At 42.2% G+C, this 15,683-nt stretch overlaps 1 protein-coding gene across 1 annotated transcript; it reads left to right on the top strand.

Moving 5' to 3' along the window:
* Nucleotides 1-1,307: 1,307 nt before the first annotated feature.
* Nucleotides 1,308-14,913, top strand: ATP6V0E1 (ATPase H+ transporting V0 subunit e1). Its single transcript, XM_083431035.1, has 4 exons — nt 1,308-1,543; nt 4,004-4,051; nt 12,371-12,498; nt 14,500-14,913. Exons 1-3 carry the CDS (start codon nt 1,440-1,442, stop codon nt 12,462-12,464), a joined length of 246 nt encoding a protein of 81 aa, XP_083287161.1. The 5' UTR covers nt 1,308-1,439; the 3' UTR covers nt 12,465-12,498; nt 14,500-14,913.
* The last annotated feature ends 770 nt before the right edge of the window (nt 14,914-15,683 follow it).

Raw genomic sequence — 15,683 nt, 5'->3', positions numbered from 1 at the left:
GATTGGAGTTTGTGTTGAGCTGTAAGTTTTGGGAGAATACCAAGTGATTCAGGATATAAACAACTTTCCAGCCAGAGTGAATGGGCAGCAAAATGGCAGATGACATTAGGTATAAGCAAGCATAAACTGACACAAACTGGAACAACAACAGCAAAACCACAACCCTTTCACTTACATGTTGAAGGCTCTACTAGCTGCAGTTAGCTAGAGAATTATCTTGGTCGAGGTGGATAGCTCAGTGAAAACCTTGTAGCAACACACATGATAGAAGGTTCAGGGGGTGTCAGAGGAGAATTCCACGCATGCAATCCAATTGGTGCCTTTTGTTCACAGAAGGGCCTTTGAGCTGGTAACCAGACATTGGAGATTCTATTACCGTTATTTGCACTGCCTAAATATATTCTAAAACTGGGGAAAGTGAAACCAAAATGATGCACCTGGACAAGTAAGCTAAATACTTTAGTTTTTTAATTGAGGGGTGAGGATTGCATCATTTTGTAAATTGGACATAGTAGGGCAAAAATTGATAAACTGTCCTACTAACTAAAATCCATGGTGGCCCAATGAAATAAATTGCAAATTGAGGCAAACCCTAAGAATGAAAATCAACTTCTTGGGAGTTATGTTTAGCCTGGAGAAGAGACTTGGAGATGCTATGATGATAGCCATATTCACATATCTAAAGGGCTGTCACAAGTTTGAATGGATTCAAATTAGAAGAAAGGAGATTCTGACTAAGCCTTAAGCTAAGCTTAAGCTATTTGACCGTGGAACGCACTCGGAAGGTGGTGGATTCCTCTTTTTAAACAGGTTGGCCATCTGTCAGGGATTCTTTGCTTGTGATTCCTGCACTGCAGGGGGTTTGAGTAGATTACTCTTGGGATCCCTTTCGACTCAACAATTCTGAGATTCCTTTAAAAGCAGTAGGTCTTCCGCGCAGATTTGCTTAGAGTGATAGTGTTAAAACTTGAGCGACCTTGCAACGAACGAAGTGGCGCTAGGCATGGGTGATAACAAGGCACAGCATTGGGGAAAGAGGGAGGCAAAGCGGTTTGCTGAGGCTGTGCACGCCCCCGCCCACGTGTGGGAGGCGACGCAGAATAAGGACACGGGCGGGCGCAGTTCCGAAGTGAACGTGGCTCGTAGGGAGAGAGCGTAGGGTGGGGGGAGCTTCCACGGGCATAGCAAGCCTCCGAGAGAGCGCATGCGCAACTGCCCCTCGCATCCGGATTCGCTCGCTGCCCAAAGTGGGCGGGGAAAAGGAGGGAGAGCCTCCTCACGTGCGCCGTCCCCTCACGCTGCGGGAGCCTCCGATTGGCTGGTGCTCCCGGGAGGGGGCGGGACTTGCGAGGTGGCGTAGAAATCGGCCATAGAGGAGGCGGCGGCGGAGGCCGGAGCTCCGTAGTCGGCGGAGGGAGGGAGCGAGCAAGAGCCCGACCATGGCGTACGGCGGCCTCGCGGTGCCCATCACCGTCATGAGCGTGTTCTGGGCGGTGGTCGGCGGCGTCGTGCCGTGGTTTGTGCCCAAGGGGCCTAACCGGGGGTAAGTGCCCGGAGGCTTCGTGAGGGGACGGGACGTTCTCGGCAAGGGAGTCCGGTGGCGGGCGGCCCTTTTCCAGGAGGCCTGGCTGCCCCAACCGGCCGGCCGTGGGAGCTTGAAGTGCTCTGGCTACGCCTCCGTCTGCCTAATAGCCATTTTCCTGGCCTGGGAGGGGAGCAAACGCGGTTTTTTCGCAGTTCGCATTTTTCCACGGCCTGTTGTTCAACGTTCTCGGAGGATGCGGCGCAGTGAGCAACTGCCGTCGCGCAACCCCAGTTGCGGCCTTCCTTTCTTACTCCCTTGTGCCTCCTCTTCCTCTTCCTTTTCCCCCCTTTTCTCTCCCACCTCCACCCCGCTTCCCGTAGCAGCCTCGGCCCTGCCAGCCGTTCTAGGAGCTTCTGTGCGGCACTGGCACTTTGTGAGTGGCAGGTGTCAATTCAGAAGTAGCTACACCTGCGAAGCGGCTGGAGTTCCTTTGGGATTTCCCAGCGTCGACGCCCTTTTGTTTTAGTATCCATCCCTTGCTAAGTTAACCTGTTTCAAATGGAGCAGCCCCCGAGTCAAATGCACTGATTTGCGTTATCTCTTGAAACGAAATATTGTTTGAGATATTCTGGGAATAGCTGCTTTGTAAAAGAGGGGTCAGATGTCACAGTCTTGTGACAATTTATCTTTTCCGTCCGCTGTGTGTAACTCTTTCCCCTAATTCGGACTATGAGGTGGATAAACTAGTTCCGTTTGTAATTAATCCATTAGCCAAACTGCTGAATTCCTAACTGCATTCTGGTTGTATATCCTAGAGGTTTTCTTTGTGATTTGAAATAAGATTTTCCAATTGAACCACATTTTCCTCTCTGATAACTTCCTCTTCCAGTGCCATAGAGGATTTTCTTTCTTTCTACATTTCCATTACTGGTGCTAAATGTCCAGCTAGGATTACCAGCAACAGTACTAGTTTATTTCTTTGAAATGTATAGTTTTTCAGCAAAAACCTACAAAGCAGTGAATGATAACATATGGGGTGGGGAGGCAGTTAGACATAAGAGAGAGCAGCACAATAACACACAATTAGCAGTAGGTGTCTTGACATCTAAGTTGCATTATAAGTCGGGTTTAAGAAGTGGGCCTGAACAGTGTTTGTGTTTCTGGCATAAGCCATGATTGATGCTAAGATTGAAATTAGCTTCCATAGGTAGAGATTGTCACATTTCCCTTTCTAAACAGGAAAAATCTATTTTGTGGCCTGCATTTCTGAAAACACTTTCCCACTCAATGTTCCCAGCTTTACGACATTTATTGAGGCAGGGGGATTCCCCCCCCCATACTTAACAAACTTGAAATTATTTTTTTCACTGCATTCTCTTTGTCTTGAATTAGTGATTCAACCCTATAAGGAAATGTGAGCAGAACTATGCATCTCAGCTCAGTGTTGCATTTTATGATGCATTTAAGGTGTTGGTTAGATACACCAGAGTAAAAAGTCTTCCCTTTTAATACACATCCCATGTTCACTACCCAGACAGGAGGCCTAGGCAGTAGTATCCAAGCATCCAACTTGTGATATCTATTTTGAATTTATATTTATTCATGCAAAGGTTTCATCTCCTGTCCTGATTTGAAGATGAACAGCTACTTCTCTTAGTGGTCTGTATTGTTTTTAGCATTGGTACTAACAGCTTTTTACTTTGCAAACAGGATGCTCTAAATCCTTGGTGGGTCAGAATCTAGCACTGGTGGGTTGAGGACAGAACAACAGACTTGGATGCAAATATTTTGATAGATGGTGCTTTAGGATCATATTTATTAAAATATTTATGGTCTGTTTTATATGCATTGATCTCAGGGCAGGATACACATTGCATTTAAAACAATCATTCAGTTATATAGGTTCAAAATGTGTTGCTTAAAATAGGAGAGAGGAAAAAATTAAACCTGAGTTTCTTATGGTGCTCATTAATCTTACATGATACTGAATTTCACAACTGGGATCATGGAGTAAGCAGAACCTTGAGAACTGATTCTAAACTATTATATGTGTTATCTGAAACTACAGCTGTGGGGTAGCTTTAATTTACTGCAAGTACTGTAATGACCAAGAGACTTGAGTTGTGAACCTAGAAATCACTAGTTCAAGTATTACCTTGAACTTACTAGATGGCACCTAGCAATCTACTGTCTCTCAGTCCCTCCCACTCCCCCATCGAATGTAGGCAGAGTCCTGACCTACCTGACATGGTGGTTGTGAGGATTCCTGATATGAAATTAATCTTGCTATGTATTAAGCACCTTAGAATGTTCAAGTATTATTATCGATATTGCAGTTGATTTACAATGAATCATCCTCAGTCTGCATGTGTTAAAAATTGAGAAACTATTCAGCTGTGTTTTTCTTTTGTCCAAAGAAAGTCTGTAAACATTGCTTCCATTTTGTCAACCATTTCTTTCTCCCCCCTCTTTCTACAGTGTTATTAACACAATGTTGGTGACATGTGCTATCTGCTGCTACCTCTTGTAAGTATCCATTTTTCTCCTTTCAGTCCAGATGTAGCCAAATCTTTGATAGCACAAACCTACAATGCCTTTTTTATTTTAGTAACCTGGCTGGGTGTCTGATGTGATTGGCTGATTTGCAAAAATATGAACATACTATGTAGGATAAAGAACTTTATATAGTTCTCTGATGTAAATCAATTGTTAGTCCTTAACCAGGGTATCATAAATGATGGGAACATTAAGTTTTCTATAATAGAGTTGACTGTACATGAGTCTTTTGGGATGCATAAATTGAAGTCTATCACCCTTCTGATTTATGTGCTGTTTAATACTTAATAGTTGTGCTTCCTCCTTTTCTAGGAAATGTGTTTAAACCATTTCTGCTTCCTGTATTTCTGCTTTAAAATGACTTTTCAGAGTATTGCTAAAATAGTAAACCATAACAAAATTTTCAGCCTAGTTTTACCAGCTAACAGGCTCCTAGTTCAACAATGCAGCTTATCCACATGGAAGTAAACTGATCTTCTGTACTAACAGGAAGCTAGTCAGCTAGAATACCATTGTGTTGTGCTAGTTTAATCTGAAGAATTTGCCTCTGCTTTTGCTTACACAAAGTCTAGATTGATCATCTTGCAGTGTTTACAGTCAGCATGCTTCCATCAAGAACTGCCTTGCTTTAGCTAGACTACCCTGGGGTATAGGCCTGTTTGTGCTTGGTTTAGTGCTAGGGCAAGCAAGTTTTGTGCAAGTACATCCTGCTTGTTTATGGTTCAACAAACCCAAAGACTCATGGATATGAAGCTGTGACCTGGCTAACTTAAAAATGCATCACACCAGGATGTCTTTGTTTTTCCTTTGCTTTTATTCAAAGCACAAATATAGATGCATGTAGGCAGTAAAAACCTAAGGTTAGTCACTTACAGGCATGGACGTTTTCTCTTTTTTTGCTAAGCAGGTAGATCAGAAAGCTGTTTTATCCCAAAATTCCTTGCTATCATTAAACATCCTGCCAAATACATGACTTTGACAATACTTTCTGCATGGACATCCAGCCATAAAGAGTTCTAGAAAGCAGTTGTCGTGGTGGTATGTTGTCTGGGAAAGAAGGAAGAAGGGGTTGCTGCTAAACCAGGAAAAAGGTGGGTAAACACATAGACCTGGTGTCAGCACTCAATATAGTGAAGCATTTGCTGGGGCCTAAGCCACCACAGCAAGGCTGTTGCTTTGCTTTGCCCTCCCCCTCCTCAGCTCCTCCTACCACCTGGGCCTCGGGCAGCAGTGATTCCACAGTGGAGAACCTCTCCTTCTGCTTGTTAACTTGTTGTGATCTGGTTTGCCGGGTGGCTTTGGCAGCAGCCATGACACTATAGTAGACTACAGTAGAGCTTGTAGAACTGTATTAGAGCTTGCCTCCTGGCCTATTACAGAGCCAGTGCTATTGCCATGGGAGTGAGTTGCTCATGGAGAGGAGCTGGTGGCTACCCCTTAACCCTGTGCTCTCAAGGAAACTTGCCTGGCAGTGCCAGGTGAGTGTAAGCTGGCAGCTGCAGCACGTCTGCCACCTGGGGTCCCAAGTGACAGCACATAAGCCTCCCTAAGACCACCAGCCCAAAAAAGTGGAGCTAGGATTCAGTACATAGCAAATACAGCAGTCAGAACTAGCTACGGGGTACAACTGTGTAAGTGATACTAACATTTCAGAATACCTGACTCAGTATCATGAGACTTCCAACATCTTAACCCACACGAGAGCTTCCTGTGTTGTTGGGATCAAGGGCTGAGTGCTGACCTTGCAGTACAGAAGCTATACAGTTCCTAGATCCCTGGGAAGAATAATATTTATTTATTCATTCATACATACATACATACATACCCCGCCCATCTGGCTGGGTTTCCCCAGCCACTCTGGTTGGCTTCCAACAGAATATTAAAAACATGATAAAACATCAATCATTAAAAACTTCCATAAACAGGGCTGCCTTCAGATGTCTTCTAAAAGTCAGATAGTTAGTTACTTGACATGTGATGGGAGGGCATTCCACAGGGCGGGTGCCACTTCCGAGAAGGTAGTGTTGTACCACTCTGAGGAATGTAGCTCTGAGGTGACTAGAGGTCTCCTAACAGCTCCCTGCACCCTTAACAAACTAGTTTCCAGTACAGTGGTACCTCGGTTTACGACCAGTCCAGTTTATGAATTTTTCGGTTTACGAACTCCGCAAACCCGGAAAGAGTGTCCTGGTTTGCGAACTTTACCTTCGTCTATGACCAGAATCCGAAAGGTGGAAGGGCACCGGCGGCAGGAGGCCTCATTGGGGAAAGTGCGATTCAGTTTACAACCGGTTTCAGTTTACGACTGAACGGATTAACGTAAACCAAGGTACCACTGAACAGTGCCTTGGAAGTGCAGGCGGCGCCTAAGTGTCATGGTGCACAGGGCTTTTTGCAATACTCCCTTTGTGTAAATAGGGTCATCTTTACAAAAAAAAAAAAAAAAAAAGAATCCAGGTCTACAAAGCTACAATATAGTACCTGTAGCTCTATGGAACTAGTTATTTCTTTTCTTTTTAAAAACTGTTTATAGGATTAAGGTGAAAAGTAAGAGGTTTGAGGAAAAAACGAGATGGGATGGAGATAAGGAGTCATGGGAGGAACACTGAGATCCTTTTGAGCGAATTCCTTTTTAAAATCTTTTTCTCCCCCACCCATCCGTGTGTTTTCTTTATGAATCTGATACCAGCTAAATCAATACCACTATGTATGTGGTGGGAACAGCTTGGTGCTGATATATAGCTTCAGGGTAATTTTCCACAGTTGTGAAAACATACGAGCGCTGTCCATTGCAGTCCAGTTGCACTTCCATGGCTTGGTACAAATTTATCATAGGCTTTGAAAAACAGTGTCTGCATTCACAACACCAAGTAAGAAAATAGCATCTTGCAATGTGGGGAATGATTACAGCTGGACTTCCATGGGAGTGGCTTTGGGCTTAGTTTGAATTTTCACAGAGACCCACTTATGAGTAAGCACTGCTGCTTGCTGAGAGGTGACCATGCTGCATACACTTTCAAGGAATAAAAATAAAAACCACTAGAATGCCTATATTGCACAAATCTAATTGAAAAAACACATAAACATAATAGGCTGTATAATAACAATTGTAAAGTTATTTAACTACTTTTCAAAATTAGATACAGTTTCTCATAATGTCAAAATCAACATCGTGACATAACATACTACAATGTAGCTTATTCAGTTGACCACCGAGTCCCCAGAGTTTTTTTTACACTTTCAAGGAAACAATGACTAGCTCTGTCTTCCTCCTCCTTGGAACCTAAACTAGATTAAATGCTACTATAACCGCCTTCAATAGCCACCATGGGCTACATATGTGAATGGCAGTACAACAAATGAATCTTGTCATCTGACATTCCAAACATAACTTCTTCTTGTTTTTAAAATAGTACTGCACTGCTCAAACAAACCCTGTATCAGCCAATATATGTTTTGATTCAATAAGAAGTGTAGGGCGAGGACATAAATGGGTCCTGGTCAACCGTTTTAATTATCTTCTGTAAATTTAAAAATTATAGCATGCAATGATGCAGGAATTCTGTAGGTTAACACCAAATGCTAATCCTTATTTTCAAGGGAGATTTAGAATGCAATTATGTTAACTGATTTTCTCCCCCAAATAATTATGTGTGGCTACTGTTCTACTATTTTGGAACAGGTGGGAAGCGTGGCATCCAAAATCAATGGTAATTGTGAACGGCAGTGCTTTTGGCAACACTGAAATGTTACTAATGTAGCATATGCATTTTGCATATGTCTTCGTTGCCACTGTTGTAATAGTTTTTTTCATTACATATCCTTCATATGTATTGATGGGCAAAATGTTTTATGGCAGTCTTGGCAAAGAGCACAACTTTGTAGTTCTTTCATTTGTCAGTTCTTGGGACTTCCACCCGTCAAAGATAAAACAAAGTCTGAATCTGGGTGCTGAACATTAAGGCTGCCTTGTAATTTCTGTCTTGAGTAATTTTCCGGCAAGGTTGCTTTTGAAAATGAAACTGCATTCACCTTGTACCTAGTAGCACAGCTCTAGGTAGGTAAATTCTGTATTCAGAGTGCTTGTAACTTGTTTGCTTTCATAATGTATACAGTGGTACCTCGGGTTACATACGCTTCAGGTTACAGACGCTTCAAGCTACAGACTCTGCTAACCCAGAAATAATACCTTGGGTTAAGAACTTTGCTTCAGGATGAGAACACAAATCGTCCTCCGGCAGCAGTGGGAGGCCCCATTAGGTAAAGTGGTGCTTCAGGTTAAGAACAGTTTCAGGTTAAGAACGGACCTCCGGAACGAATTAAGTACCGTATTTTTTGCCCCATAGGGCGCACCAGCCCATAGGGCACACCTAGGTTTTTTTTGGGGGGGGAATAAAGAAAAAAACTTTTATTCCCCCCCCAGGCGCAGCCCAAGCTTCCCCCAACCCCAGCCCCCAGAATAGGCTGCTATCCGCAAGCCTTGGGAGCCCTGCGGGAACTTCCAGGGCTCCCCGGGCTTCGGCCAGCAAGCTGTTATCCGCAAGCCTAGGGAGCCCCGCGGGAACTCCTGCGGGCTCCCCAGCCTTGCGGATAGCTTCCTGAAGCCTGGAGAGCGAGAGGGGTTGGTGCGCACCGACCCCTCTCACTTTCTAAGCTTCAGCGAAAGCCTGCATTTGCCCCATAGGACGCACACACATTTTCCCTTCATTTTTGGAGGGGGAAAAGTGTGTCCTATAGGGCGAAAAATACGGTACTTAACCTGAGGTACCACTGTACTAGAAATGGGATGCAAAATCTGTATCCCCTTTGGATGTGGTTGGACTACAACTCCCATTGTCCCTGACAGCTTGTTGGGGCTGCTGAGAGCTGGAGTCCAGCAACATCTGGAGAGCCATATGTTAACTACTACTGTACTAGATAATGGTGAGGATACTAGTGGAAAATATTGTAATGGGCTTACCTGAAATTTGCAGGAATCAGTACTACTGTGGCCCGAAACTGCCCTATGATTTGCTGCACAAAACATCCCTTTTTGGTTTAGGCGTGACTAACTTGCATGCTGGGGAGTGTCTTAACCTCCACCAGGAAAGAAGCTGTGGCTAAGGTTTGTGGGAGCTCCATGAATAATCTGGGAACAGGATAGATTGCCTCTTGGTAACATGATAGTTTACATATAGTAGCTGTACAGATTGCCCTGTTCTGTGTTTGTTTTCTGCTGTTATAGTACCTTATTTTCTGATTTTCAAAATGTGGGCCAATTTGGGTTGTGTCGAACTAAGTTGTACTCAGTGTGGACTCATTCAAATTAATGAACCTAAGTTAGTCATGCCTATTAACTTCAGTTGGTCCACTCTGAGTAAGACTAGCATTTGATACAACCCTTTGTAATAACTTATCAAAAATAAATCTGATTATCATTTGAAAAGGTCAAATATCAGGCACCACAAGGGGAGTATATTTCAACCTATGGCATCCTGATAAACCTATAGGAGCGTATGTGTTCTTTCTGTTTTCAAAATGTCTACTTTCAGGGAACCCTTTTCACATTGACATGCCTGTCACAGAACCTCGTGTGTAACTGAGAATACTTTCCATACTCCGTTGGAGCAGGAAACTAACTGGCCGTGCTTTTTTGTCTTTTCTGTTACCGCTTGAGAACTGAGCACATGCCATAGAATGCCTTCATAACTGTTTGTGGCTGTACACTGTAGAGGAAGATTGGTAACAGCAGAGAAACTGCCTTTCAGAAAATCTTCTGCCCTTTGTTGATTGCTTCTGAAGAACCCCATGGGTTCTCTGGGACACAGTGTGAAAAGTGCTGACCTATAGCACGCTCTAAGCAGAGCAAACAGTAAGCAAACAAGCAAAGATGTATGCTGGTTATATAAAGAGAAAGAGACAGTGTATAATATACACACTGCAACCTAACTATTTGATATGGGTTAAGGTTCCTTCTGGTCACAAATATGTCAGTTGGGACTCCAAACATGAGTAATAATATCTGTAGAGTAATGGGCGGATAGCTCAGTTGGTTAGAGTGTGGTGCTCATAATGCCAAGGTTGCAGGTTCAAACCCTGTATAGGACAGCTGCAGTATTCCTGCATTGCAGAGGGTTAGACTAGATGGTCCTCAGGATCCCTTCCAACTCTACAATTCTGTGATTACATGATTTCAAGGGAAACTACTGGGATCAAAGAGGATGTCATCCTATATCTGTAGCAATCCATGATGAAAATGCTAGATTTTGCCAGGAGTCCTGTTAGTAATCAGTGTTGAAAGTGTGCATTCATTTTGCTGTGGCTGTTTAATCTGTAAAATTAAGAGCAGTACTGAAATTTGACCAATGAACTCTGACTAGGATTAATCCTGTATTGCTTGTCTCTGTCTGCTATGGCTTTTCCTTCCCTCTCCCAGCTGACCTGCGTTTCATTCTCTGGTCGAAGCATCCAGGTTTGTGTGGAATTTTCCATGACTGCCTAAGCACTCTGCATCTGTAGCAGCTCACATTACAAAGCCGCTTTGCTCTTCCTCCTCCTCCTATAGCATTCTAGAATTAGCAGTTAGATGTGCCTGTGTGTTCACAAAATGTTTTGTGCACTGAACATTTAGCTACACAGTAACGTTGTACAAATTCTTAAGCCCTTTCTTATTTGCCGTTGTTAACATACCAAATATGTAACCCAGAAATAAATGTGTTGCAGTTTTCTAAGTGTTTTCCGTGCAACAAAATGTATTGTGTCCTACTGGGGCATTGAGTCCTCCTGCTTCGCTAATATGGTCACTGCTCTGAGAAGTATGCATTTTGTTCTATAGCCATTGCTAGTAGCTTCACAAACTCTTAAAAGACATTCTGTGTTAGGTTGTCATAAAAGATACATGGGTAGAAGACTTAAGCTTTTATAAGTATAACATTGATGCAGAAATCCCCTGACGCTTGTCTCCTGCACCTAATGTATGTCCACTAGCAATGTCAATGTCTAAACAAGACACACCAACCCTGTGAAACTACAATTAGAGCAAGAGAAATGATGGGTCTGACAAATAGGGCTGCCGAGTGACTGTATTTTTAAGTTGCCCTTTAATATTGGAAGAAACCAGTCAGACCTGCAACAAAATGTTACCCTTTGGAGTGTTCATGTTCAGTCAGTCGTGCCTTTCTCCATACTTAATTCCATTACTCCTCACATCCAGTTTTCCAATTCCCTCTTGTCATTCAGCATTCTGTGTTCAGCATGCTCTGTTCTTAATAGGTTGTTTTACCAGGTTGCAAACCTTCTGGTTTATCCAGGCCTGCTCATATGCCCCTTTTATGTGTGGAAGGTGCCTTTGGCTACATAAACAGCACTCACCTCTGAACATGAGAACTAGAGGGAACCAGTAGGTCCCGGCATCAAAATGTGGAGTGCTTGTTTAAGGTTCAAGTCTTTCCACTCCATCCCGTCCCTCCCCCTGGCTTTCTGTCTTGTCTCCCCCAAACAGTCAGTCAGCATTCTTTGCCCACAAAGCTGTCCTCATTGGACTGGTTTTTCTTCCTCAAGGTGTAGTGCACAGCCCCAGCTACATAGAAATCTTGGATGTCTCCTTTGATTTCTATGAGTAGCTTTCTGTTCCATCACTGGGAAAATTTAAAAAAAACAACTTCTCAGAGTGATCCTGGAAATTGCCTATCTAGACAAAGAGGTGGTTCTATCCCTTTTATGTTTTTACATTGCTGACTGTACACTACCACAGTATTTTATGAAGGGGTGGTATAGAAATAATCTTCAGGGGTACCCCTAATTTGCTGATACCTCCCACTTATTGTGGGTAGTGTGGTTCTGGTTGCATAAGTGTGAGCACTACCAGACTTGAAATCATAATTCGTATGTAGATCAGCCTTCCTCCATTTGTTTTCTTTATTACAGTTCTCATCGTTCCTGACCATTGGCCATGCTGGCTGGGGCTGATGGGAGTTGCAAAACATATGGAGGAGCCCTAGGTTGGGGGAGGCTGATAGAAATGATGCTGGTACATATTGAACTTCCTGGGTGATGGCACTTTTTTAAACAGTGAAAATGGAAGAGAAGCTGCCTAGTTAAAACATGAGAATTACTTGAAATGAAGTAGGGCAATACACTTTGATTTATGGGCAGTTGCTCAAACTTTTATGGGTATCTTATTTTCAAAGTTTAATTTTGGTAACATTTTGTTTGGACACTAGTTTTAAGTAACTGTTGCCATTCTATCTCTTCCTTGGCTATCCTGATAAATTTTAGTCATTCTGTTAATAGTCTGCTTTTGTCTTGCAGCTGGCTGATTGCAATCCTGGCTCAGCTGAACCCTCTCTTTGGACCACAGTTAAAAAGTGAAGTAATTACATATCTAAGGTACCACTGGCCTTAACCGATGTGCTCTTCTACTGCAGTTTGTGGACTGGGTAAATATTGCCACTTTTAAAATTATTTATTACATTTACATCCCACTTTTCCTCCAAGGAGTTCAAGTTGGTGGACATGGTTCACCACCTCCCATTTTATCTTCACAGCAACCCTGTAAGGGTTACAGTGAGCATTTTCTTTTAAACCCATCCAGATGGGCAGGGTACAAGTAATAAATTATTTTTATTATTTTTATTTTTATTATTTTATTTTATCGCACAACATGCAGAAAAAGCCATGGCATTTTATTGAGTTGAGGATAGTTATCTCCCAAGAAGAAACCAACTTCCTTTGTTGCAGAGATTGCAGCAATAGAACTTGTTGATCTTGTCACAATTTCATGTGTGATTGTTATAAATGCTAGTGCCCCTTTGACCCCTATCTCAATGATTGCAGTGCATTGGATTATTTAGTACAAATGTTTACATAACCAGTGGAATTGGTACTTCAACTCCCAGCACAATTTCCATTCTTTCTCTATTGCCATTTTCTCTTTAATGAAAACTTGGACTCCCATGGTTTTGGCTCATGCTGCAAGTTTTTTCTCCATGCCATATTCTGTGTCTGTTGCAGAGCTACAAAAATGCAAATTCCAGTTTCTGTTTATGGGTTTCTAGAAAGAGAGCTGTGTTAGTCTCTTGCATCAAAAGAAGGGAGAGGCTTATAGCATTTCATTATGGCATAAAGTTTGGTGGACTTCTGCATCTGATGAAGTGGACTGTGGTCCATAAGAGCTTATGCCTCAACAAATATGATGGTCTTTAAGGTGGAGTAGCCAATGTGGTGCCCTTCAGTTTTTGTTCAAAAATAAAAGAATTGTCTGCTTGCATGGGAGTGAGAAGCAATTGTTCCTATGCAAGCAAACAAATGACGCTGGCTCCCTTTTCTTCCTGCCTATTGCTTTCCTATTCCTGGAGTCAAAAAGCTCTAAGGGGCACAAATCAATTATCCAGTGTTTATTCTGTCTACTTATTTCATATTGAACAAAATAGCTGTGCCCCCAAACTTCCTGTATGAGGAATGTGTTGTATAAGGGGGGGGGGGTATACCATTCTCTCTGCTTTAGTTCAGTGGTTGAACATTGCTGTTGCAATGTTGGCTAAGGCCTGACAGGGCTGTGGGTTGTTTTTGTAAGTCTTCGTCTCTCAATGCACCAAGAAGTTTGCCATGCAAACAGTTACAGCAGGAAGCAACTTCAGGAATGTGGATTCTGTAATGGTGAAACTCAATAGTTCAAAAGGGTTCTACCTGCTGTTTTATCTTGCAGCTCTGATTCACCTTAATAACTATAATTTCCTCGTTTTGAAAAAGCTGAATAGCAGAGGACAACTGGTGGCTGATGTTATGGTTTAATTGTCTGCAGTTAAGCTTCCTTGAAACAAAGCTGTAGTGTTTTCAGATCAGGGTTGTAATGAATTGGGATAGTGACAGTGGGATAGTGACAGCCGCAGTGAGCATAGGGAGCCTGGTTTCCCTTTTTTTAGCAACTCATACAAGTTGGCAGTAGTCTTGTATTTTACAAAGAAAGGCCTCTTGCAACACAGCAGTGAACCTGGCTGTATTTGCTTGTAATAGTGCAGTGCATCCTGCCAAGTAACAACTTGACTTGAAAATTAAATTGCTGGTATATCAATAACTAAGGAATTGGAATTAACTTGAAAGTGGTGGCAAAATTTAGCCTTGTTGCTCAAAGGTGATATTCTGGCACTAGGTACTTGGTTTCTGCTCTTATTTTTTTCTGATACGGCTAATACCAGTGGACTCTAGCTGACAGTTTGTATTGACTTATTACTGCATTTTGCACAATTGGTTCACGTTTTAGTGAGTAGAGTCTGGAAAGTAAGCCTTTCAAGATCCAAATGGATCTTCAACTATTAGTGTGAAATTTTCTTTGCAGCAACTGTGATGCTTAGTATAATAACACCTCCCTGCAAGAATTTAACTAATAGCTGAATTAAAAATGCCACTGAAAGAAACTAAACTGCTTTTTTGCTTTGCAGGATATGAAGAGATTTTCTTTATGTAAAGCCCTGTTGATCCAGATGCCTCCTAACGTACTTTGAATCCGACCAAGTCTGCTCAATGCCTTACTGTCTGTTCTATTACAAGAAATGTTTGCCTAATCTTGTTGTTTTTTCACCTATGAAAGTGCCTAATAGATACCTATATTTCTACTCAGTACAATGTTGTGCTTGAATTTCAAGTATTACAAATAATACTCCATCCCTCTTCTCTGCACTGACAGTGGCTAGATGGAATTGAGAATTGCCTCTGAGCATTTATTTGCCTTACCAATTTTTATACTAGACTGTCTACTGATCCAGTTTTACAAGCACAGTCTGAATGCTGTGTCTGATAACTTTAAGAAATATGATTGTGTCCTCAAATCTGAAATAAAATTCTTTTCTTCTTAATGTGGTCTTCTGGCTTTCTTTAGAACACGTTGTTCTTGCATAAGCATATTCAGCACTTTTATAACATCTGAAAAGTTAGGGACTTAATGATTGGTTGCATGCCTGTGTGGAACAGTTCAGTTGCTTCATTGAAGTGTTGCCCCACCTTTCATGAAGTGTGTATGCCGTGAGAAATACCCACTATGAGAACTTGGATACTTTCATAGTGTTTGAATGGAACTGCAGTACAAATAGTGTCATTGTTCCTTAAGCCATATTAAGTTCAGGATAGAATTTACAAATGTTTATGAAATAATGAAGTGACTGGGTAACCCGCATATAATTTGCTTCATCAGCTGGTTTGCTTAGAAGCATATATTAGGAATGAATATGGTTACAAAGCACCTTTTGTGATGTTTTGTGCATGGCAGATTTCTAAAGTGATCATGCAAATGTTGTATTGTGGGAATAATACTTGGGAGTGGCTGTGCTTTTGAATGTGCTTGTGAACGCAATTCTGAACACATGCATGCTCATGGCTGGCAGCTGAATGTTTAAAGAGACTCATTGCAGAACGTTGCTTGAGCTGACAAAGATGTGAAAGTCCTAGCTGGGGGGTGTTTGGAATTAGGAAGGCTTGTTTGTGCACAAGTCAGCAAGTAATCCATATGTAAACAAGTTATTAGACTGCTGTAAGGTCCTCTTCAAAAATAGCACTGCGGGAAAGTTATACGGATGACTGAATGTGAGATTACTAAGCAGTGAGGTATGGTTTTGTAACAAGCTCAAAT

Source organism: Podarcis tiliguerta (assembly GCF_965153285.1).
Source record: "Podarcis tiliguerta genome assembly, chromosome: 2".
Taxonomy (NCBI): Eukaryota; Metazoa; Chordata; class Lepidosauria; order Squamata; family Lacertidae; genus Podarcis; species Podarcis tiliguerta.
The sequence above is the reverse complement of the archived record's forward strand: the minus strand, read 5'-3'. Positions and strand labels throughout refer to the sequence as shown.